This window comes from Urocampus carinirostris, chromosome 3 (assembly GCF_059441175.1).
Source record: "Urocampus carinirostris isolate Australia breed hairy pipefish chromosome 3, RoL_Ucar_1.0, whole genome shotgun sequence".
In the NCBI taxonomy this organism is placed as follows: Eukaryota; Metazoa; Chordata; class Actinopteri; order Syngnathiformes; family Syngnathidae; genus Urocampus; species Urocampus carinirostris.
The window spans coordinates 20463440-20488142 of record NC_142351.1 but is presented as its reverse complement, the minus strand read 5'-3'; the positions used below and the strand labels follow the sequence as shown (position 1 = coordinate 20488142).

Here is a 24703-nt window from a genome sequence, read left to right as displayed (position 1 = left end):
TGGAATATCTTGGAACATATCTGCATAACTGTGAGAAAGAACACTACTGTCATGATTGCCAAAGTGAAGACACCTGTGGCAATCGTTTGGCGAGCTGCTGCGCGCTCTCTGATTGGCTGACGTTCTCTTCTTAAGCGGTCAGCGTCCAGAGAAGGACGTCAGACCGTACTTCTGTGTTCCTGTGTGTTTCGCCAGATTACCAAGTACCAAAGACTACTCTCCTGTTTTGATTCCTGCCTTCGGTTCCGACCTGTTTCTGCCCCGCTTAGACGTATTGAGTCTGCCTACCTGTCACGGAACTGCCGTTACGTCCAACGCTGCTAGCGACCGACAACCATTGGCTTCCAAAGCCAGCTCTGTCAGCTCAATCCAATAAAGATTCATTTAAAACGAACGCAATTGAGTCCGAGATTCCATTCCGGGTCGTGACAACTACACTTCTCTGCCTGGTTGGAAAAAGGGTCCTTTATAATCCCTTTAATAAAAAGCCTCAAAAAATGAAAATTGAAGTTAAGGTTGTATTCTTATGTACTGTACATGCTTCTTTCAAACAGCAGTAGCAGTTGCAGGGCAGTTTATTAAATTGAGACTAGACACAGCAATGGAGCACTTTTGAAGAGGAAACAAGCCCGATACATCATTGATTGTCAGGTTTCCAATGTGGTCAGTTTCTTGCAGTAAATGGAACACTGCTGACCCAGGCTTTCTATGCTGTGTCATGGTCCCAGTATAGACTAGCTTAGACCAGCAAACGCCACAATTGAGGTCACCATCCAGGACAGGTCACAATGACGCAATTTCTTCTCACGGTGGATTAAAGACCAACAGATAAGGATTAGTCTCATCTATGTGTACCAATGCTTCCTTCTCCGCTCTAGCGCTAATGGAAGAGGCCAATGAGGTAAATTAGGACACAATGGGGGTGTTGCTTAACTAGGAACGTTTAAAGATTTGACTTTTGGCTCATAATCACCTAAGCAGCTTCTGCTTCCTGGAACATTGACGGGGTTTAAAAACCCCATCACGGCTTCCGAATTGACTGCAAAATGTAGAGTTGTTACCCGGGAATAAAAACAAGAAATCAACTACATTTTGAATGTTTATTTCAAGAAACTGTCAAAATATATTCACAGATATACAAAAAGCACAGACATCGAACTAATTCCCATTAAATTCAGTAACAAAAACAATTGCTGATGCACAGAAAAGAACCAAGTTCTGTACACAGTGGGAAAAATGTACAGATTTGATCATTTATTTGTTACAACACACGTGTCTGTAAATTGTTCCCAGTGAGTCAGTGAAACATTTTGCATAGTGTGAAGGTTTTTTTGTTTTTCAAGTGGAACCAGTTTGATTGTTCAATTTCAAATGGTGAGGACTGACATGACTTTTTAAATATTCTTAACACTCCCCATTAACCACAACAAAAGAAATAAAAGCCTTATTGAATAAGGTAGTTTTACCCTTGACTATAGCAATGTATATTGACCGTTTATATGGTTTTGAACTTTTTAGAGGAGCTTAACTGACATATTCGGTATGTTCTACAAGCCTTCAGTGTACTAAACGCTGCCTAGAATATAGTTAGTATTGTTGGAATACTTAAAAGCTGTCTGTTTTCATTCAAATTAGGTTTTTCGGTAGCGGTCCACCTAAAATGACGTCACAGTTGCTCCTGGCTCAGATAAGACCCAATCAACGCTAAGTTTTAAATAACAGGCAAACTGGGTTGTTATTTGAGACAAATGTGATGTCATTTCCAATAACTTTATTCAGATTTCAATGCATCTTTTTTACAGTAAAAACACAAGACTAGCAAGAAGCAATTCCCCTTTAAGAAGTTGTGTGGATCTATTTTAGGTTTCAAATAAATGAAAGTAAAGCATTAGGAGCATTACCCTGTTGTTTTGAAGATTGTCTTCACAATGGGTTAAAGAGGTGATTGTGTTAAGGTCAAGTAAAAGATGAGTGAGCAACTAAGTATGTCTAAACCCACAGCAGACTAAAATAAAACTAGTCATCCACCTGTTTGGTATTGAAAGACTTGCCAAGAACTTGAGGAGGTTTCTGGAGGTTTTATCTGTGTAAAGGTTAAGAGTGTTTCCAACGAGGTATCTCCACACTACATCGGGCACTACATTAAAGTGCACCACAAGTATACTGCGAAGTGACTAAAATGAAATGCTATATCATGCTTTGGTCAGACGCACTATCGAGAGCAAAGGAACGCTGGAGCTTTACAAACGAAAGCTTCAACAAGCTTCTTTCTTCATATGCTAATCGGTTTGTCCAACCTTGCCTTCTTTCACTCGCCCTCTACTCTGGAAAGGAAAGCTGGGTGAAGAGAATTTACAGTGTTGTTTTAAGGCACAACGTATGTGGCAGCTCAACCTAAAAAGGTAGGTTATTGCTAGGATTGCTAAGTGCATCACAAAGACCAAGATAAATAAATAAACCTGGAAGCAAGGAATAAACAGCTACAGAGTCCAGATGTTTCATATTGAGTGGTGCTGGAAGGAGGTCGTAAGCGTTCTGGTTCCAAGCGAGGAAGCTGACCACTATTGTACAAAATGAAGCAGTTGTTCACTTCACAGTTTCGCGGTGCCGGATTCCCAATCCCATTCAGGGGTCCACATCCAGGCGGTAAACAAAATCTGCAGACACAAAAAACACGCGGGTGGTTAAGGTAAGCAGCTACAGTTCGTAAGAGCACTTCAGCATAGGAAGTGGTGCCTCGATGGCCCAGGTGGTTAAAGTATCTGTGAACCGTGACTAGCGAGAGCCAAGTAAACTGCTCGTATTCTGACTGTTAAGTAAACGTTGTGTTGCTCTTTTCATAAACGTAACTCTCGTTCAGGTAAATCCATTCAGCTTATCCGATGTCAAATTTCCTGGAAAATCACAATGCCTCATCACTAGTGAGCTATTTTCAGAACCTGTCGGCAGTCTAGTCAGGTGTTCTTAGGGGGCTACTGTAGGCACCACTTTGGAGACCCCTGCACTACACCATACAGCGACATTTCGTGGTCAAATAATTCAAACTGTCCCTTTTAAGCCCCAGTGTGTAATATTTGACCACTAGGTGTCACTGCTGTCAAAACCAAACGAGAACCAGTGCCGCAAAATGAAACAAGACAGCAGACTAACATGGCGCCGATCTAAGTAAGGATTCCACTGTGTAAAGGAAATACAAATTTTTCGACCTTTTCATGTTTGTTTGCCTCGTTTTTAAATCAATGTTTTGTTTACCGAATAAAAGTTTTTGTACCACTAGTAGGCACTAAATATCACACACTGTCCCTTTAAGAGGAAAACAACTCACACTACTCACTACTGTACTTAATTAGTTCAATAACCATAAAATATGTGTACTTCATTTAAAAGAATGCAGACATTACACTGTTGAGTTATTTTGAAATCAAATTTGGTGTGACCGGGAGAATATTTTTGCTCAGCATTCCAAGAATAGCAGAGCAGCTTGCAGGCCACAGCGCAGCCAGCCAGTGGTGTGACACTGTTTTGGATTGCGTAACTCGGCAGCACATGGTAAGAACACAAGTGGGTCAGCTTAGCAGTGCGCACACATCTTGGTGGAATGATGGACTGTGCAGGGAAATGGAAAGTGGTTACGTCACCGCTTCTGAGGTGGGGCCATTTTGATGCTCCAAAAAAAATGCACCGCTCATATAATGGAGGAATAAGAATATACACAGTGGCGACACCTTGCCTCTCAAAGGTCACTTTTGACACTGCGAGAGACATCTGGTTAAGCAGCCAAGACTCATCATGAATGGAAAAAGACTGTACCATGTTTTAAAACTATAATACGCACCTAAAACTTGCAATTTGGCCAGAAATTTGAAATAAAGTCTTATAACTTAGTGTGCATAATATACCGCAGAATATGGTGGCTACGATTGGTTATGCATTCAGTAATAATAGGTATGCAATACCATCAGTGTTCATTTTACCTCTGAAAAGTGATGAGTCTCGCATGCTCAAAAATCTATGGGTCAGAACAGAGATCTATGGGTCCCCAAAATTTAGTCTTATCGAGGTTGAAATTGTAAATCGGTGACAAATATATAATAAAAATCTATATATTCATTCAGTTTTAATCATAAAATTATTAATTCATTTTCTGCATCAAATTATTGTCGGTAATATACCGATTAAAGGGATAACCACAAACCTGTCTTTTTTTTCATTTTCTCCTTGTATACTTCCTTTTTTTCTTAACTTCTTTATACAACATAATCATTCGTAATATAATGCATCAAAGCAAGTGAGCCGTTTCAGAGCCAACTCTCTTGAATGAGTTGAGCCGAAAAAGCCGAACTCTAAAAAGAGACGGACTTTTCACCACACAACTCGAGATCGGCGTGCAGGCGAAAGCTCGAACCGCGAGACCAAAACAACATCTGCCGGATCTGCCTGACGAAAAGTTTGGAGTGCGGTAAATCTTTGTTTAAAAACAATGTAATCGGGTAATGATGACAATTTTGTGTCAAAAAAGTTGCGTCTCGGGGACACACGTTGATTTTAGACTATGCGTCCCCAGCAAAAATGATGCGTCTAGGACGCAGGGAAACGAGAACACTGCTCATCATGAATGGAAAAAGACAGACTGTACCATGTATTAAAACTATAATACGCACCTAAAACTCACAATTTGGCCAGAAATCAATAATTAAGGCTTATAATTTAGTGTGCCTAATATACCGCAGAATATGGTGGCTACGATTGGTTATGCATATAGTAATAATAGGTATGCGATACCATACGAGGTTTTTACAGTATACTACCGAATGAATGCAATAATTGTGTAATGCTTAATAAATTGAAAAACATTTTTGGATAAAAAACTAAAATCATTGTATGCAACAGGAATCAAACCCGAGCAATGGCGGTAGGATCGCTGACACTTTATCGCTGACTCACCAGTGATAAAGATTGCATATAGTAAGGCATTGGATGTTATCACACTCTGTTTACTCATAGTGCCAGAAACGCTGATTTGCATAGTGCATTCCGATAGTTTAAACAGGCTCTCTTCACCAAAGAATATTAGAGAATGGAGAAAACAGAACGACTTTTAACAAAATACTATACAACGTATGTATACATTGTAAATCGCGAAGCTATTGATGGACAGCTAAAGAAGTGGAGACAGTATAACCTATCGTAATGCTGTACAAAATTCACTTTGAAAGTCAGTGTTTCCGACACCAAAAATAAAAATAGTGTGATGACATAAGCTTTAATGCCTTTTCGTATGTAATTTCTGTTGGTCTCGTGGTAGAGTGTCAGCGCTCTCACCACCACTACTCTGTCACGGTTGCCATGGCGCCCAATTGGCCCCGCCCATGTGGCACCAGCTGCGGCTTATTGAAAGATTGGCTTTCCGTCTGTTTAAGCTCAGTGCTTTAATTTTTCCTTTGTCAGTCCGTCAACGAACTTCTGCCCCGCCAGACGTGGGTTTCGCCTCGGCCCTGTTCCTATTGGTATTTCCTGTTCGGTATTGTTCCCGTTTATTTTGTCCTGTTTAATTTCGGTTTCCAGTTTTGTTTCCGTCTATTTTTGTCTTGTATATTATTTTCTCCAGTTTTCGTTCCCGTTTGTCTTGTTTATTTTCGATATCCTGTTTCATTATCTTTCCTGTCTGTCCCGTCCTGTCCCCCATCCATCTGATATCAACTCGGGCGATTGGTATTGATCTCGTCGGCCTCTGGCTTCCTATCATTTCACGCCAGACTGCTGCCCAACGTGCATGACTCCCCATTTCCCGTAAAATAAAAGGCTTGTGTGAGTAACGTCACGCGTTTGGGTCCTGATCCTGTTGTGGTTCATGACATACTCAGCTTTATTACCATTTTGTCATTTTGGTCAGCGACAAGAGTCGGCTAGTCAATCTTTGAATTAGTATATTCCGACGGGTATACTTAAATACAAACCGGAGCCTCAATTTCATGTGCCTTATGGTATGAGAAATATACGCCGAAAAATTATCCTTGGGGGTTTGCTTATAGTGCGTAAAATACGTTAGTTACTTTTAAACTTCCTCATTGATGTCAATGCCATGTTATTCTCTATTTTAATTTGCAATCCACCTAAAAATAAAGCCTGTCAATGATTTTAAACCAGGGCATCTTGTAGTCAAGCTATCGGTTGCATAACTGAAAAGTAAACATTGCTCAAACCAGTGGTGACTGGTATTTTCGGGTGTTAGGGGGAGTGGGCTAGTTTCCTGCTGGGCTTAGACACTGAGGGACTTTCATTGAATCCTGGATGTAGTGTTGATTTTTACAAGCTGGGGTGTGTTTGTGGGCGTATGGCACGCAAAGAAACACATTCCACATAGATGCCATTCTTGTTCAATTATTTCTTACATAAGTAAAGGTGTTTACACGCACGCGATCCTCGCACAAAAGATGCCAGTTGTTTGTTTTTCAGCAGAAATCCTAAAATTGGTCGCTCGAGGCAAACTGTGTCCCAAAAGTCATATCTGACCAACAGTTTCTGAAGAGTTGCAGTGGAGCAAAACGTGCTTTACAAATTCATCAACCATTACAATAAAGGCTGTTCATCATGAGCATAAAAGTTATAACTTAATGGATAAAGTGAGTGTCAACCTAAAACATCTATTTAAAATATCATCCTCTATATCTGTCTAAACTAAAAAACAAGACATTTTGGTTAGTTTTGCGTTTTTAGAATTAGAATAAAGAAGAAAAATCTGCATATTTTTTATCCATCTCAGTCATGGGCAGACGTTTCGCCTCTTGCCACTGAGAAGAGCATGAAACTTGCTCAGGACTCATGCAACGATCTATCGCAGTTCACGGTTTTCAAAAGCCAAGTTGATTGGTCATGACCACCCTGAGCATCTGTGTCTGCAAGTAGCAAAATGGCCACCTTCTAAGATAAGTATAAATGGGTTGAATCGACGTATTAATGTTCATTAAACACAAAAATAATAGGAATTCCAAGTTCAGACTGAAATCATTTGGGTTGACAATCACAGATCAAAAGCTAAAATAGAAATAACGCACTGTTTCCAGCAAAACAACATCCCCAACTAAAATTTCCATCCATCCATGATCTGCACTGCTTATCCTCAGTAGGGTCGCGGGGGTGCTGGAGCCCATCACAGCTAGAGGGCAGGGGACACCCTGAACTGGTTGCAATTGCTCATTCACACCTAGGGACAATTTGGACCAGCCAATTAACCTGACTTGCATGTTTTTGGAAAGTGGGATGAAAACCAGAGAGGCCGGAGTAAACCCACGCAAGCACGGGGAGAACATGCAAACTCCACACAGGAAGGTTTGATCTCACGACCTCAGATCTGTGCCGCACATGCGCTAACCACTACGCAGCCAAATAAAATAATTGAATGATAATCATATTAACAACTTAGTTAAGAAATTAGTTGCTCCACTATTATTTATTTCAATAGCAATACTGTAATGGTGCAGGTAAGTTAAAGCATTGTTTTGAACATGACTGCAGACAACATTCATTTTAGATTCAGTTTTTTTTAACATTTAGCATATGAGTGGGGTCACATATTCAGCATGTTTTGGAGGTTTCTCTTCTCCAACTCAGCTGATGCAAATGATCAGCTCTTTCGCAAGTCACGTGGGAGCTCGATAAAGATCATGGTGTTTGGAATCACCTGTAATGGAGAAAAGACACTCCAAAAACATGCAGGAGATGGCGCTCTCGAAGACTGGGTTGGCCACCCTTGCCTTAGGTCCTACCTCTCAAACAGGAGACATTGTGTTAGTTACGGCGATATGACCTCTGAGCCTTTTTGTGCTACATGTGGCATTCCGCAGGGCTCAGTACCTTGCACCCTTCTTTTCAGTATTTATATACCCCGGCTTTGTGATATTATTTGCAAGTATAATATTCGTTTCCAATACTATGGAGATGACACTCAACTGTTTCTGCCTTTGGAAGAAACGGCTCCAGTATATTGTGGGAATCTGAAGGCCTGCCTCACTGAGATATAAAGATTGATGTCGTTTTATATTTTGCATCTTAACCCTAAAAAGGAGAGAGATGTCGATTATTGGTCCAGCTCTCGGTGAGTCTCATGTTACTATTACAGCAAATTTGTCCACCTACAAGTATTTCAAAAATTCATGTTTATATTATATTTCTTGTATTTTCACTTATTATTAAATTCAGTATTTTTTATATCTTAGTAAATGAAGTTTGTTTACCATTAGAAGGCGCTAAATAATACACTATGTGTTCACCTCTGTACCTCTACAAATCCAGTGTTTTCCTTGCCCTCGTGTAGGTTTTAGATGAGATGTTGTAATAATAGGCTGTGACCTGTGCAGCTCCTTTGAGATTCCTCGTGATTAAGGGCTATACAAATAAACATGACTGACAGGACTCAATGTTGTGTCTTTTTCCTCAAAAACTTTTCTGAACCTCGACAAACGTAATATCACCCAGAGTGATATCGGTCAATAATGTAGATGTCATAATTGACCCGAATCAGTTGTTTTAGTCAAACATAAAGAATATTACTAGAAAAGGCTTTTTCCATCCTCGCAATAGGGGATGTTGTAATGATGGTTTGTGCAGCTCTTTGTGATGTTTTGTGATTAAGGACTATTAAAAAAATGTGACTTGACTTCTTGTTCCCCAAATTCTAGTTAAGATCCTTTATTGTATTGTAAAACAGATGGCGACCACACCTATTTTCATTTATAATTTATAAGTGAAAATGAATTCTGTCTCCAAAGAATGCAGAACATGGTTAAAGGATGGACGGGGGCACCGGGTGCATGAATCATTAGGGGGATTAGTACAGCTTTATAAGCTTTGAGGCTATCAGATCTGTTACAATCACTCGAGTGTGTATGGAAGCTGGCACAAATGCAAAGCGATATTATAACTGAGCACTAGCGGCTAAATCGGCAATGGTCATAAAAATGACAAATCAAACGTGTAAGTATGACACTTCATGAAATATTCCCAATTTGAGAACCAAGCCGACAAGTTGCCAACTAACAGAGCTGAAATGTTTTGTCTTTTGCATTACTGTCATGTAAGAGTGGTTGGGTTTTACGAGGCTGTTACACAAGAACTGTGCTACAACCACCTCAAGTGAAAGCACATTTGATTGAGTAAATGCATCCTGCCTTCAAGAGGTTGTCAAAACAACTAATATCCCGTAGCGTCCCCCACCCCGACAAAAAGCTAAACAAAACGGATGTCCTGCCCTTATTAAAATGAATGCTCTTTGGTATGGTGACCAGATGGTGACTGAAGGCTTTTAAAAGGTGCTTGGAAAAGACAATACATTCCTAGCATTTAAAACACGTTTAAGCGGAAGATGACAATTGAATAAATTTCCCTTTTAGAGATATAAAATTGGATGGCCCAGTGATAGTTACGTGACCACGTGGGCAAGCCTGGGGCTTAAATGTAGCCCTGGCCTGTTTCGTAAAGAGAAGCAAGCTGGCAGGCAGCGAGGGTACAAAATGTTCCAGACACCGGCCCCTGCAAGCTTTGGAATAATGAACGGCGCTGTCACTGTCCGCAAAAAAAGGGGAGGGACTCGAAGGTCGAGCGAGCCAAACAAACACAAGCCGTGCCGGTAATCATGATTGAATATGCTTATCTTCAAAAATTGTTATTAACCTTTGACACTATAAAAATCCAAAGTCTATGTCTATGGGGCACATTTTTGCTCATTACAAACAAAAAAAACATCTGCTTTGTTCTCATGAGACCAGAGCATATTTTCCATGTTTGATGGAAGTCGTTTCTAATAGGGAATTTTGCAGGGATTGTATGTCAAACATAGGGAACAGATTGATTTCTATGTGTGCTTCTACGGACATATCTGATAGTAAGTCATCAATCTTGTTTGGTCAGGGTGCTTGGGTTACCATCTGTTTTTGTTTTGCAAATGTGGAGAAAACCGCAACGTGAGATTATAAAAGTCACGTTGCGAATATAGCTAAATGGGCAAAAGAAGGGACACCAAGTGTGTACGTATTATCAACAGTTTCTGACACTCTCCCCGCACCACGCACACATCTCCAAGATGGCGAAGCTCTCGAAATAAACTCGCATTTTATTTAATTAACTTATTATCATCCATCTTATTACTGTATTTTTTTATGTTTAAATTGCTATTTGAGTGGGTTTTTAGTGATCTGGAAGATGTGTTTTATCGCTATTTAGGGTTAACTTTGATCCTTTTGGGAGGTCGGGAACGAACAATTAGTTTTTAATTATTTCATATTGGGATTATTTGCTCGTTAGATGAGCAATTCGAGCTTTGAGGACGATCATAGAACGAACTAAGCTTGTAGGAAGAGGTATACAGTACTCTTTGTATTCTTCTTATGTGTGTTACAAAAATCAACTCAAGCTCAGTCCTTTCACTTGCCTGTGGTCAGTCCATCAGCAAACCTGTGTTTCTACAAGGCAAGCTTTTTGACTCTGATTCCCGTCGGTCCCGCTTTTTTGTCACCCGTTTTCCACCCGTCCGTTCCTGATTTCCCCGTTTGTCTCTGGCTACGACCTGTTTTTTGACCCCGACCACATTTTGATCTCCCGTCCCGGCTTACAACTCGTTTTTTGACCCCGACCACGTTTTTCTCTCCTGTCCCGGCTATCGACCTGTTTTATGTCTACGACACTACGATCTCCCACTCCGGAAGATCCACTTCTGCATTCAGAACACGTTCCGATTCTGTGAGCAATTTGCTTCCTGCGTCTAGCGAGCACTGGATCGCGGGCGCTGCCTTTCCTATTTACCTCAATAAACTTGTGGTTAACGTTACGCGATTGGGTCCTAATTCTGTTCCGGTCGTGACAGTAACACTGCAAAGTATATAATTTATTTTAAATAAAGAAAGTAAAGGTGCAATTACTAATCAATAAATCAACAAGTAATTGATCAATAAATTAATTACCAAATATTTTCAACCAATTTAAAAAGTTTATACTATTTAAAAGAGAAATTAACCAAATCATCAGAATTGCAGCTTATCAACAATATATTGTTATTGATATTTTTTATTATCTTCCAGGATAAAAGAGCAAATATTCATAAAAACAAATAAGTAAATTAGTATTTTCTTTTCCAAAAAATGGGACTGTCCACACATTTTTGTGTGACTTTAGAAGTTTAATTACCAGTCAGATGGTTTAAGCCTGACACCAGCGATTTGCTTTATTTTGAAAATAACTCAACATCTTTGTCTGTGTTGCGACATGGGCCAACCCAGTCATTTGATCACGAATTTGTTTTCTATAATGCTTTTTTGAAAAATCTTCAGTTTTAAAATACAATGATTGAAATACCAACATTTTTAGGTTTTCCAAATAACCAACAAAATAATCGAAAGGTGAATTGATTATTAAACTGATGTAGCCCTTAAAGTAAGTATACTGTATGTGGACATTCAGCCTGCCATTGACCATGCAACAAAGTTCGATCTCAGGCCGTTTTCTGTTAAAAAAAAATCAATAAAAAAAATCTGCATATACCATTCTCAGAATTACCATTGATGGTATATTGCTAAATTAGTATATTTTAAATTGAAACTAAAATGTATGTATGTAAATTGCCCCACTGATCATTTTGGAGTAAGAAAATCGAGTGACAATATTAATTCAAGAGATGAAATATTTTGTCAGAACTTCCAAGTATTCTTTTTAATTGAAACCCCTACAGGGGATCACAGGAATAACTTTCAAATAAATGCTTGTAAAAAGTTTATTATTAGGTATTTTGTTAGCAAAACTGCTCTCTGAAAAAAGGTTGTTTGAGCTTTGGCCTTGTCTTTTAGATCTGCTCATTGGTGTATATGGCCAAAACGTAGGAGAATCTACACTTTAGTTTTACAAAATAGGTGAATGTTTCCCTTGGTCAATGAAGCAAGTGAGCCAGCAAGTGTAAATCTTTGTAATGGCTATTCCACTGCTTCATTTTAATCCTATTACCAGTCTACAAAAGGTGACAGTGCGTTTGTCATCTATACCCCGAGTAAACCTACAGGTGACAGCAGCATAAGCATCTGATTTCACTCAGTCACCGTTAACAGCCCTAATCTCTTTTGCGCTGATGACATGTTTCAGAGTGAACCAGTTGCAGCCATGTCAGTCTGTTGCATAACATGCTTTCTCATCATGCTGCGAGAGAACTAATCTAGAAGGCTGCGAGATTCAGGCACACAATGGCGTGCTCAGAGTGCATCAGCAACTGGCGTGCTCAGAGTGCATCAGCAACTGCACGGACGGTTGGGAAATCAGAGGTGTTATGTCACAAGGTCTTTTACAAAAAGGGTCCATACGGGTTGGTGGTTTGATCTGAAAGCTAACTATCATCACTATGGCCAGGCTATGCTTTGAGAGAGGTTTAATGTTAAAGAGATGGAGTGATTGGGACACTGAGCATGCGAGAGGGATGAGAAGAAAGACACGGTACATCTTCACAGAACAAGCCACTGACACACCATAAAAGATTAATGCGTGAATGTATTAGAAGTGTGTGTTTTGGGGTAGGGAGAAGTGTATTTACAGCATCATTGTCCACCTTAAAAATAACTTGGATCATCCACTTTCCCAACACCATTTGATTAAACTAGAAATGTATACATTTTTCCCCGTTTTTTTCCACAATTGATAAGATTATTATGCTTACTTTTTTAAATGTTTTAAAGGAGATTACATAGAATGCCAGGGTTCTTTGTTATTTTGACTATTATTCCTCATGCTTGTTCATTATTTTGGTTATTTTTCACTGTTTACATCATTGTCACCATTTGCAAATAATGTTATCTTCTTTGATTTCCACACCCTTGCTTTTTGTAACCTAGGAGGGAGATTGAAATTTTGCATTGAGGATTTTTATACAGTTCCCTACTGTTCTCGTTGCAAGTTTGATTTTTTTCAGTGAAGGTGACAACTCCATCCTATATGAAAAAATACTCATAATTGGATAGCCAATATCACTTTAATTTTAAACATCATATTCTGTGTTAACTGCTTTTTACATTTACTCTCACATTTCAAGTAAAGGGGTAGTGTTACTTTTATGGCTTTTGCTTTCTTGTGTGATTCAATCACCTTTGTTTGGACATCAACTAGGAGACAATTAACCAGTTGTCACTTTAGTGATTTGATCACACAAAATAGCTTCTTAATTTTTCAGATTTTACAAACAAGGACTCAATTTGATTGTATTTGCTTTCTTAGGTCTGAATCCGTCTCGGAGGTTCCTGGCCCAATTACTGGGTTCTCACCCATTAGTGGCCACACATTTACAAATGAAATGGTCCAATGCCAGTATTTCATCCAAATTCGATAATCCAGCAATGATTCCGCTACAATACATTGTTGGATTAGCGAATTTTTCAAATACAAAATCTACACCACTGACCACATTATGTAATAACCATCTGTGCATGTTGCTCAACATAAAAAGATTTGTTCTACAATAGCAGTGCACTTAAAAATCCAAAATCAGGTGTTATGCATTGGTTTTCTAGGAGATGCTTTCTGAAACAAACACATTCTGCTGAATTGATGGCGCTTTGCCTTAGCTCTTGATTAGGGATGCATAAAAATGAAAATAATGCCCAGGACAGAAAATGTTTAAGGTTTAGCCAAAATACTGTCATTGAAACCCAAAAATAAATTGCAAAAAAATACAATTAATATTAACTTTTGTTTTAAATTAATTTGCCTAAACATTTACAGTACTAAATTATATACAACGAGTGGCATGTAAATAGTTGCTGATTTTGAGTTCCTCAAAACTTCAGCATGAGGAAAATAAAAAACTTTGAGAAGGAGCCGCTCACGAGTTAATCCCCCTTCCAGGATGACCAGGGTGCAAATGATTTAGCATTGGGTAATAATACACAAAACATAGAGAACATTATTTTTTTAAAACATAGGTAATATGAAAACATTTGCCAAACAAGTGTATGACAGCAACAATGCCTCGAGCTGAAAAGCTTTCCAAAAGTCCATGACAAATACGACAGCAAGGGCGGATCTGCTTTTGATTTGATAAAAAAAAAAGGGCTTTCAGAGTTTGGCAATGTGAGGGTTTTTCTACAGTTCTTTCCTGTTCTCCTTGCAAGTTAAAAAATAGATTGATGTCTTCTCTCCTTAATTTGAGTGTCTACCAAACTATAAACCTATCAATGAGGAAACAAAAATGCACTTGTGTCTATTTTCGACCAGAGGTTTTTGGTGCAGAAGATTAGGTGCATCCCTACTCTTAATGCTTCAAACACACTTCTCCTTCTGCTATTCATAGGTAAGTATTTCATATGCATATTTCATATTTCAATTCCAAACTTGTGTTTTCATTTCAGCTCTAACTTTGAAAGTAAATCCTACAATGTCGCTCAGTTAGTAAGCAAGCACATGTTTGACTAAGGTAAAAACAACATCTTCAGTTAAAAAAAATAAAATCCCTCTGGCTACACAATTAAATACGGTCCACCCCAAAAGCAATAAGCTGCTTCCTCACACCTGCACAGTAATATCTACACGCATGAACGCATGAATACACAAATACACAAGTGGCGTGATTTTGACGAAAGCCATTTGCCCTCAGGGTGCGACTGTACCCTATGTGCCTGTCTGCGATCCCTTCCGTCTTTGTTTGGAGCAGTCACTATTCGTCTTTTAATACAGTGGTCGACCACCACCGGGCCGAGGAGTGGTACCGGGCCATGGGTCGCTTTTTGACCATTAACTTCACAAAGCACATTCAAGCAAAGAATATCTGCATTGGGTTTACTAGCAAAATATTAATAAGGCCGTGTAAAGGTATTGCAAGGACGCTTGCTTAACGCAAGATTAGCCATTCTCAAAACCTACTCAACAAGCGTCAATTTCCTCTTTTAGCAAGCATTAAGAGTAGTTTTGAGGCTTACCTATAACTGCAATGCCACACCTCACTTATTATTTCTCCTCTTTGCTTAGAAGATCAGCATCAAAAGTATCTACTCTAAGATTTGTATACACCGTAGCAGGACTATAATATCTAAAGCAAGATTTTAGTAAAACTTGGTAGGACTACAGTCTGCTCAACTTCTGTGCTCCCGTGTTGATGGAAGTCCATAAAATGCCAACCGAAAAATGTTGACAATGTTGACTTTTAGCAACTGGGTGAGAGATATTGAAGCGAGTTCAGCAGATGCTGGTGGTTGTCCAACTCTCAAATGGCTGACAATGAGAGTGGCGTTTATTGACAGAACAAAGCTTGTCTGATCCAAAAGTTTTAAACTACGACAAACTGGCAGAGCAAGTTTTTCAAACCATGCAATAGAAGACAATTGTGCTTTTAATGTTGCTTGGCATGTAATTAATCAGGTGGCATGGTAGTGTCTGTTAAGAACATCTGTCTCACAGTTCAGAGGCCCTTGGTTCGATTCCAGATACCTGATTGTCTGTGTGGAGTAGATATAGGCCCAAGTGGGTCTATATTCTTAAAGAATCAATTTAACCCAGATCATTTGCTAAAAAAGCAAAGTATATATAAATATGTAGAATAACGCTCTGAACAAAGAATTACGGGCTGAACGCTACTTAGTGTAGAAAATACAGGGGTGTGTTGAACCGTTAGGGCAGAGGTATTCCCTATTACACAAGAAAATTGCACTTATAACTTAGGCCAGTCTCCAAGAACTACCCAATAAATACTCTCGCCTAATTATCCTTACATTGTTTTTTTCTTTATCTTGCTTTTTTAAGGCTTTATTATGTGTTTATCTTGTTTATCCTGGAGTGCCATGTCAAATATTGTTGCAAACAATGTTCACTACGTTCATTAACAATAAAAACTATTCTATTCTACATTTAAGGGACAAGTATCTTTTGATGTGAACCCCTTTCACACAGTGCCAGGGGTTGTAAACCCAAAATGTTTAAACAGGCAAAAAAACAAAAAACAATGACAGGAAACATGTTTGCAGTCCCAAAAAAGTAAAAGTTCTTAATAAGTTATATAAGGAAGGCAACACATACGGTATACCTATAATGTATAAATCTATATCCATTGGAAAATGTTAATGTTTGTGTCATGTCTTTCCTCCTTCGGGAGCCATATCATGTTCTTTTATCAACCATTTTTGAAAAAGTGCAAAAGTGCCACTGGGGAGCGCCAAAGAGCCACATGCTACTCCAAATGTCACGGTTGCCATGACATCCAATTGGCCCCGCCCAAGTGGCGCTAGCTGCGGCTCATTAACAGATTGACTCCTGTTGGTATTCCCTGTCCGGTATTGTTCCCGTTTATTTTTGTGCTGTTTAATATCAGTTTCCAGTTTCGTTCCTGTCTATTTTTTGTCCTGTTTATCATTCTCTTCAGTTTTCGTTCCTGTCTAGTTTGTCCTGTTTATTTTCAATATCCTGTTTCGTTATCTATCCTGTCTGTGCCGTCCTGTCCGGTATTGACCCCATTTGTCCGATATCAACTCGGGCAATTGGTATCGATCTAGGCCTCTGGCTTCCTATCACTTCACACCAGACTGCTGCCTAACGTGCATGACTCCCCATTTCCCGTAAAATAAAAGGCTTGCGTGAGTAACGTCACGCGTTTGGGTCTTGATCCTGTTCTGGTTCATGACACCAGAGCCTTCTGTTGCCAACCCCTGCCCTTAACCATAGGCAAATCGTACCTTTGACACAATAGCAATCCCTTTTTAAAAACATGTTATTTTAAAAGAAATAACTTTCGCCTAGAAGTAAGATGCTCTGTTGGTTCTTTTAATCCTAAAGATGCAGTTTGATCTTTTTAATATCCAATAAAAAAGCCCTGTTTTTGTGTTTTCTGTAATGTTTGACATCTAAATTACGTTTTTCAAAGGAGTGTTTTTAAAGCGAATTGAATCACTGTCACGAACTTGGCTGAGAAAACAAATATGAAATGAAGGGACGTAACTTCGACACATTGTTTACAGTTGCGGCCATTTTCACGAAATGGGAAGAGTACTAGCTGGAACGCAAGAAAGTTTTAGAATTCTCACAGATGTGTGATAGACCAAATCACAGCATTTATTTTTTTCAAATGGCCAAATGCTAAAGAAAATGATTCAAGTAAATATGCAAGATAATGAGGTAAGGAAAGATGATCTTACCTAGAAAATGAGGAGGTTCTTCCTTTGTGAGTTACAGAAGCCACTCATGCCACACAGGTGACCCGGTCCATCAGCACCTCCAGCTGACAAGCATCTGGTCGCTCCTGAGGGTTGAACGCGAGCATTTCTTGGAGAAGCTTCTTCACCCCTTCGGACATGGAGCTCCTGGCCTTCTGAGGAATGTGGAGCACCATTTTGGGGTTCACTAGCAATGCCTCACCGACAGGGACAATCTCCGAGCCCTGTCGTACATAAGTCCCCAATAGCTCACGTTTGGATTCGGCGTCAATGAAAGTGATCCGCTCGATCATTGCCCAGATGATGATCCCTAGGGCAAAAATGTCCGCCTTGGCTGTGTAGTGGCCCTCCCAAACCTCAGGGGCCATGTAGAAGTCCGACCCGCAGGCCGAGGACAACCATAACTTGTTAAGGTTGATGATATGGTTCTGGTTCGTCCCTCGGCCACTGACAGCGGTTACGGGAAAGTCCTCAGAGTTCTTAGAATTTATGGAAGCGCAAACTTTACTCAAGCCAAAGTCGGCAACTTTAAGAATGGGTGCACCTGTTTTTTGCGTGATCAGAATGTTGTCTGGTTTCAGATCCCTGTGAACGATGTTGTTCCTGTGGAGGAAAGCTACAGCACTTGTCAGCTGGCGCATGAAACTCCTGTTGGTTTGGGGGTCGGGTCGACGAGACAAGATGTACTGATTCAGGTCTCCGCCTTCGCAAAACTCCATGACAAACCACAGGTAACATGGTTCCAATGGCTGGCCAAGTACGCGCTCCCCTGAAGAAGAAAAACAACCATAAATCATTTACATTAGTTGTACGAATACAAAAGTATTTTACTCATTCACAGCCAGATCGTTTAAAATTGACCTTTGGCTATCAATTCATTAATAGGAGAAAATTGTTGAAGGATTTAAATTAAGAACAAGAGCCCAGTAGGTTTTCAATGTAGGCTGAATGATGAAGCGTAATACTGGGGAAAAAATTTGAAATTGACATTCTTTTACTGATCAATGCCGCCTCAACAAACTGAGCCAAACTGAGTTTGACATCCCTGCTCTAATTGGAGCATGAGATAAGAAAACAGTTTGCTTGAAAGACCACTACTCTACATGCAAACCCAACCCTAAATTTAGAAGATCAATAACATATTTTGTGTTCACAGAAAAAAATGATAAAATTCCAAATTGCGCAGACAACATTACATTTAAAGAGGCCACGTCCTTTTTTAAAATTGCAATGTTCCACAACATGACCCCATTATGACTGAAATACTGTATTGTGTTTCATTTATCCACCATTACCGTTGTTAGAGGGATAGTGGGTAATATTTACTGCCTCCTAGTGGTACGAAAAAACTCACATTCAGTAAAAAAACTTTGATTTGAATACCAAACGAAAATACATGAACCATTATACTAATTTGATTTTTTTTTATAAAAATCATGAGCGGAGAAATGTGTATTTCTTTTACACAGTGGAGTGTATACTTCGCCGCCATGTTTGCCGCCACGCTGTGCACTGAGGCACTATGGCACTGGATCTCACATGCACAAGGCCTCTCAGGGCCAGTTGTAGGTCACATGTTACGCTTTAAACTTTTTACTTTTTACTTGATGTATAAATGGTTGAAAATATTTTGTTGTCTTTAAATATCTTCCTTCTGGATCTCTAGAACAGTGTCTTTGTGTGCTGTAAAACCTTGTTTAGTGTGCCACAGGAAATTGCCCAATTTATCTTTGCAAAAGAGCATGCCATTGTTTAGTGTTTTTGCTTTCTTCCATTAATCAACCGAGTAACTGTAACCTTTGTTTATATCAGTAGGTAGCAGTCTTTTTTTTAAAATACATATCTGATCATGGGGTGGTACAGTGAATTATATTAAATGACTTATTTTGTCTGTTTAAGATTGTGCTACAAAAAATAATAATAAACAAATGAAATAAAAATCATGCCCATAATTTTGCTCATTAGGATTATTTTCTTATTTTACAAAAAAAGAGGAAAAGTGTATTGAAAACCAGGTTTAAAATGTAGTGAAATTCTATATTACAGCTAAATTTTGAACAGAAATGAGTAACCTGTGTTATCTCCGAGCCTTGGATATCACAAAATATCATAGTTACAATTTACGCAACATGATAATTTAAGGTTTAAAACAACAAAGTGGAGCTGTTGCCAGGAATTAATTTTTAAACATTTTCGACAGATAGTGTGGATTTTTTTTTTATTAAAAAAGGTGGCCCTTATCTCAAATAAGGTTGGGACACACTGCCGTAGAATAACTACGCACGAACAAGGTTCAACAAGGAGGATCTTTCCGCCAAACATACTTAATTCGGAATTCTAATCCAAATGCATTTCCTCCATTTTGTCTCGATGGTGCCGGGGAATCTCATATTCAGATGCATTTTACATTCTTACATAAGAGCCAAGCTATTTAACAGAGGCTGCTAAGCCAGGACAAAGGCAAATATACGAAATGTAGGTCAAACTCACAACTCGTATTAAGTGAATATAAAACCTTTACTACAAGTTACTTTAATGTTTTGTATAAGTAAGACGTCAAATGTGTTTTCAGTGATAAATATATGGTAGGTCAACACGTGGCCAAGTACACTGTGTTCTTCTCGGCGCTAGAGGAGACACAGTGTTCTCTTTGTGGTCACTATTTAAACATTCATGACATATACACTGTGAGGTGGGACGTCTTAAAAAGCAAATTTTGCATGATTCTCTTACTGTTGATCAACGACTTGCTATTTTTATACGACCAACTTGAATTGGATTGAATAGTCTGTGTTGTCATTGATATCAATGTTGTGAAACATTGTATGCAAACACATAATAAAGACTTTAAAGAGAAAAAAAAGGAAAGGACTGTCAGGACAGACAAAAATATAGTGTCAAGTCATGTTTATTTGTATAGCCCTTAATCACAAGAAGTCTCAAAGGGTTCTACAGATTACAGACAATCCCCTGATCTAAAACCTACATGAAGGCAAGGAAAAAACTCAAAAACCTCAACATGAGGAAAATGAATAAACCTTGAGAAGGGTCCCCATTGTCACTTTGTGTGTCTACTCAAAAATACTTCTCCAGAAATGCAACAAAAATACTACACAATAGCTACAAAACTAAATATCAAATGTAGAGCTTAAAAACAGGGACCTCATATATTATTTTGCTTTCATTCTGAAAATAAAAAAATAGTATAGAATTACTACACAAATACTTCTAGAGCGATGCTATATTACAAAATACTACTACTGCTACAAAAATACGACAAAAAGACAATTATAAAAATACCAAAGAAATATGACAAAGTTACGACAAAAATACTACTAAAATACTGCTTTAGAAATACATCCATTATACTTCTACTGAAATACTAAAAAAATACCAATACATAGTACTATAATATATAAAACTACTAGAGAAATATTACGACAAAAATTCTAGTGCTTAAATACTGGCCCAAGTTATACTAATAGTACAACAAAAGTGCATTGTTACACTAGTGCAATGAAAAGTAGTGCAATAACATTTAGCAGCAACAAAAAATCCCAAATAAGTAGCAATATACATATTTTGAATCGAATTGTTTCAATGGCATTGATATCAATGTTGCGAAACATTGTATGCAACAGGATTGGACGTGCCATACCAGGGTAAACATGTAGTCAAGACTTTAAAGAGAAAGAAAATAGAAAATACTCAGGATAAAAGACAGATAATCAGCCTGTTTGTATTTGTTTTTAGTGTCCTTTGCAGAATATCGTGCAATAACTTTGCTCTAAATATTAGTTGAATTATGGGCAGAAAAAAAAATATTTAGTTGCAGTTGCTAGTTTATTCATTTAGAAAGTAATCGTGTTAGCCCACCGCCACCCCCATATTACTGACACCCAAAAGTAGCACGTTACTTTAAAAATTACAAATACAGTATATACTCACATTAAAGCCTACCCCCGAAAACTGCTTTAATCCATCAATTATGTGTATTCACCCACCTCACCCACGATTTCAGTATTTCATTTTAAAGCTTTTTCAATTTCTCCAGTACCATTAAATAAAATAATCCGGTGTGAATCATGCGATTTACATATGCTAAATGTATTATTGTGTGTGTATTTATCATTATATCTTAAGTAATTCTCAAATATATTTGTTTTGGAGATAAATCTCTCCCCAGGTGTTAGGTAAAATGACGGGAATACGTAATTACAGTTGCAGGAAGTTCTTTCCATTACAATTTACTACTGGGAAATGCTACCTTTTTGCATGGCCCATAATTGTTGTGAAATCCTTGCATTGATACAAATTTTGTAGTGCCTCGTTTAGGTTAGCCTCCTGGATGAGACTCGTAAGGGGCAATGACGCTTCATACGACAATGCTGTACAAACCGATACCAGCAGCAGTGATCCACGGGGGTATATGAAATGCAACGGAAAGGTGGAGACACCAGAGAACAGTGTTGGCTCATGTTTAACTTGTTAAGAAACATGGCTACAATCTCAAGCATTTACAAGCACTTCACTCATAATTTAAGCTCCTTTCGATCCTTGAAATCACATTAGAATGCAAGCATTTTCGAGGATTTAGAGCACCCGTACGAAAACTTTTAAAACATCCTAGCATTACCGTGTTGATGTTTTTAACGTAGCATTGCTGGAGTGTATTACTATGCTAGCGGAGAAGGAACCAACAATGAACAGAATGCATGTTCTGTTATAAAAGAGTATCAGAGTAACGCACCATGTTGCTACGACAATTGAGTTACAAAATGTTGTCAACAACGCGTTACAGGACTCGTTACTAGTGTGGGGAATAATGCCGTTACGTATCGGGGATAATGCATTGGTTTAATCAAACTATTTTCCCGTTACAACTCTGTTACTGATGGTCAAAAGCGGTTTGTTACCTTGAATAAAGCGGTTCTCCAATATCTTCCAAGTTGATTGCGTCACGTTTTTCGGGATCATGTCACCATTTAAATTAGCGACTACCATATAGTAAGATAGAGATTATGAATCTAATATTTACTAATTTGCCGACAGAACGGGCGAATGACGGCTTGTGGAGCAACCAACTCATGTCGCTTGGAAGTGGGAGCCGGCTACCTACCAAATGAGAGCCAGTTCCCCTCGAGATGCAATTTTTCTCTTGTGATTGTTAGAAATGCATTGATTCAGGGATTCTGTTGACTTTGAATTTGTTGAGAATAAAGAGGATTAAAATTGTTTTCAATCTTATTGTTTTCTTTGTTGATTTATAAATATAGTAATTTACGTTTTCTAGGTTTTTCATTGTTATCGATTAAGTGTTAATTTTGCTTTATTTTTCCCCTTTTTAAGTTATTCATGATAATAAATAATAAATGTTAATATAAGGAAGAAACAAAAAAAACAACCCGAAGAGACATTTGAGAGCTGAAAGAGAACTCTTTTTAGTGAGCCAAAATGAAAAAGCCGGTTCTCTAAGAGTCGGAATTCCCATCTCTACAACGGACCATTAGAGTTAGATTTGATTTATTAAACTCACTCTATATTGTTGACTGTTATCTTATTATAATATTTATTGTTTCTTTTTGTTGCACTTCAATTATAGGAAAAATATGTTGCTGCTGAGGGGCAATAAATATTACAATGTTCTATAACACAACCACCTGTCTGCTCTTCTTTATTCAACTGACTCGTATAATGCTCAGAACATTTCAAATTATTTGACATACAACTTCTTTTTAAAGTAACTGAAACAGTTATTTTGTCTGTTAGCTTAAGATGTGATTTAAAGGTTCTGTTGGTACTATACAAAATCATGCATGGACTTGCTCCCTCATATCTTTCAGATTTAATTTCCCCCTATGTTCCGGTCCGCAGCCTTCGCTCTGAAAACGCTGGTCTGCTAGTGATCCCAAGAGCCAAGAAGAGATCTGCAGGTTCGAGAGAGTTCTCCATCCGGGCCCCGGTGCTCTTCCCCCTGAGATTTGATCTGCAACCTCAGTGGAAATGTTTAAATCTAAGCTTAAAACACACTTCTACTCCTTACCATATGAATAATCTATATTGTATGTTGATAATAATTTGCAATGGTCTTGGATCTGTGCAGCCCTTTGAGACTCTTTGTGATTAAGGGCTATACAAATAAACATGACTTGACTTAGTAACTAGTTACTTGTACTGTAGAGTAACTCAGTTCCTCACTCAGTTCCTTTCTGAAAGAAGTAGTGAGTAACTATAACTAATGACTTTTTTTTAAAGTGACGTGCCCAACACTGCTCGTTACCAAGATAAGTAATTGGGTAATTAGCAATATTGGTGAGAAATATAACTTTTTAATGATAACATGATGCTTATTGGCAGTGGTTTAATTACCTTTGAGTGAGGTCTCCACCAGCCTGAGGTATTGTTTGGACTTTTTGTTGCCATGGCTCATCTTCTGGGCCAGACCATTCCTCTGCAGGACGCATTCCTCCAGTTGGACCACATTCTGGTGTCGGTTCTCCAAGCTAGTCAGGGCCCAAAATTCGGCTAATGCCAACTCTACGTTCTCCGGGGCGTCGCATTGAAGTCGTTTCACGGCCAACCTAGCTCCGGTTTTCCGGGCTACCGCCTCGTACACAACACCGTAGCTCCCCCGGCCCACTTCGCGGATAAGGGTGTATCGGGGTGGTACCGTAAGCGGCACCCGCACGGCAGAATCTTTCCTACCTGTGCGGAAGAAGCTAATCGAGAAACAGTCATCGTCTTCTTCCTCTTCCATGGGCTCCGGGTGGCTGTTATTGTCCTCCACTGTGAGGGAGCGAAGGACTTTGGATTCTTCTCGCTTCGGCTTCCCGACCACATTGCGTCGGTGAACCAGTCCACCGTCGCCGCTTACCTTTCTCTTCTTTTTCCCGTCGCAGACATCCATGTTTTAATTTTGATGTAAAATGGACATGGATGGTGGACGTGTTCGCATTGCATTACTTTCAATTAAAAGTCATGGAATTCGGCGTTCTGTCACGCGCCGGTGAAAGTTCGAATAGAGAATATATAGTTGTGTTGCCAAAAGTAAGCGAATAATTGTTGCGGAAGCAAGCATGGGACGTATTTTGGCATCCCCAAAAACGAAACAAAATGTTCTCGGCAAGAAGGAACAAGGGGCGCGGTTAGACGACTGCGTAGAGCAAATGGCTGACGCTGATTGGCTTACAGCCCGAGGTAAATCAAAGAGCTTGTCCGGCTTAGAAAAGCGTTATTTTACAAAATAGACCCCGGTAATATTATAGCGACGAATCCATGTGGCCAAAATAAGGTTTTTGATGACTAAAATAATACCGAAATATGATTTTCATAGACCATTTAAGTCGCTCTCCACTTCTTTGCCCACGCTACTCGACGCCCGCGTGGGAAAACACGAGAGCTGGGCTGCACGTGCACACAGGCATGGGCACCACGCCCCCATGTGTACAAAACGTTCCATCTTGCATCACAGTTAGTGAGTTGGTTGGTTGGAAACCTGAACCACGAGGATCGTAGGGGAACCATTACCCGTGGTGTGTTTT

At 39.0% G+C, this 24703-nt stretch overlaps 1 protein-coding gene across 1 annotated transcript; it reads right to left on the bottom strand.

Annotated features, from left to right (window-relative positions):
- Positions 1-1086: 1086 nt before the first annotated feature.
- stk35 (serine/threonine kinase 35) lies at positions 1087-24303 on the bottom strand. The gene is made up of 3 exons (XM_088330988.1): positions 23532-24303; positions 17145-17931; positions 1087-2657 (listed from the first exon to the last, which is right to left on the bottom strand). The coding sequence occupies exons 1-2, from the start codon at positions 24067-24069 to the stop codon at positions 17189-17191; spliced, it is 1281 nt and encodes a 426-aa protein (XP_088187114.1). The 5' UTR covers positions 24070-24303; the 3' UTR covers positions 1087-2657; positions 17145-17188.
- Positions 24304-24703: the final 400 nt, after the last annotated feature.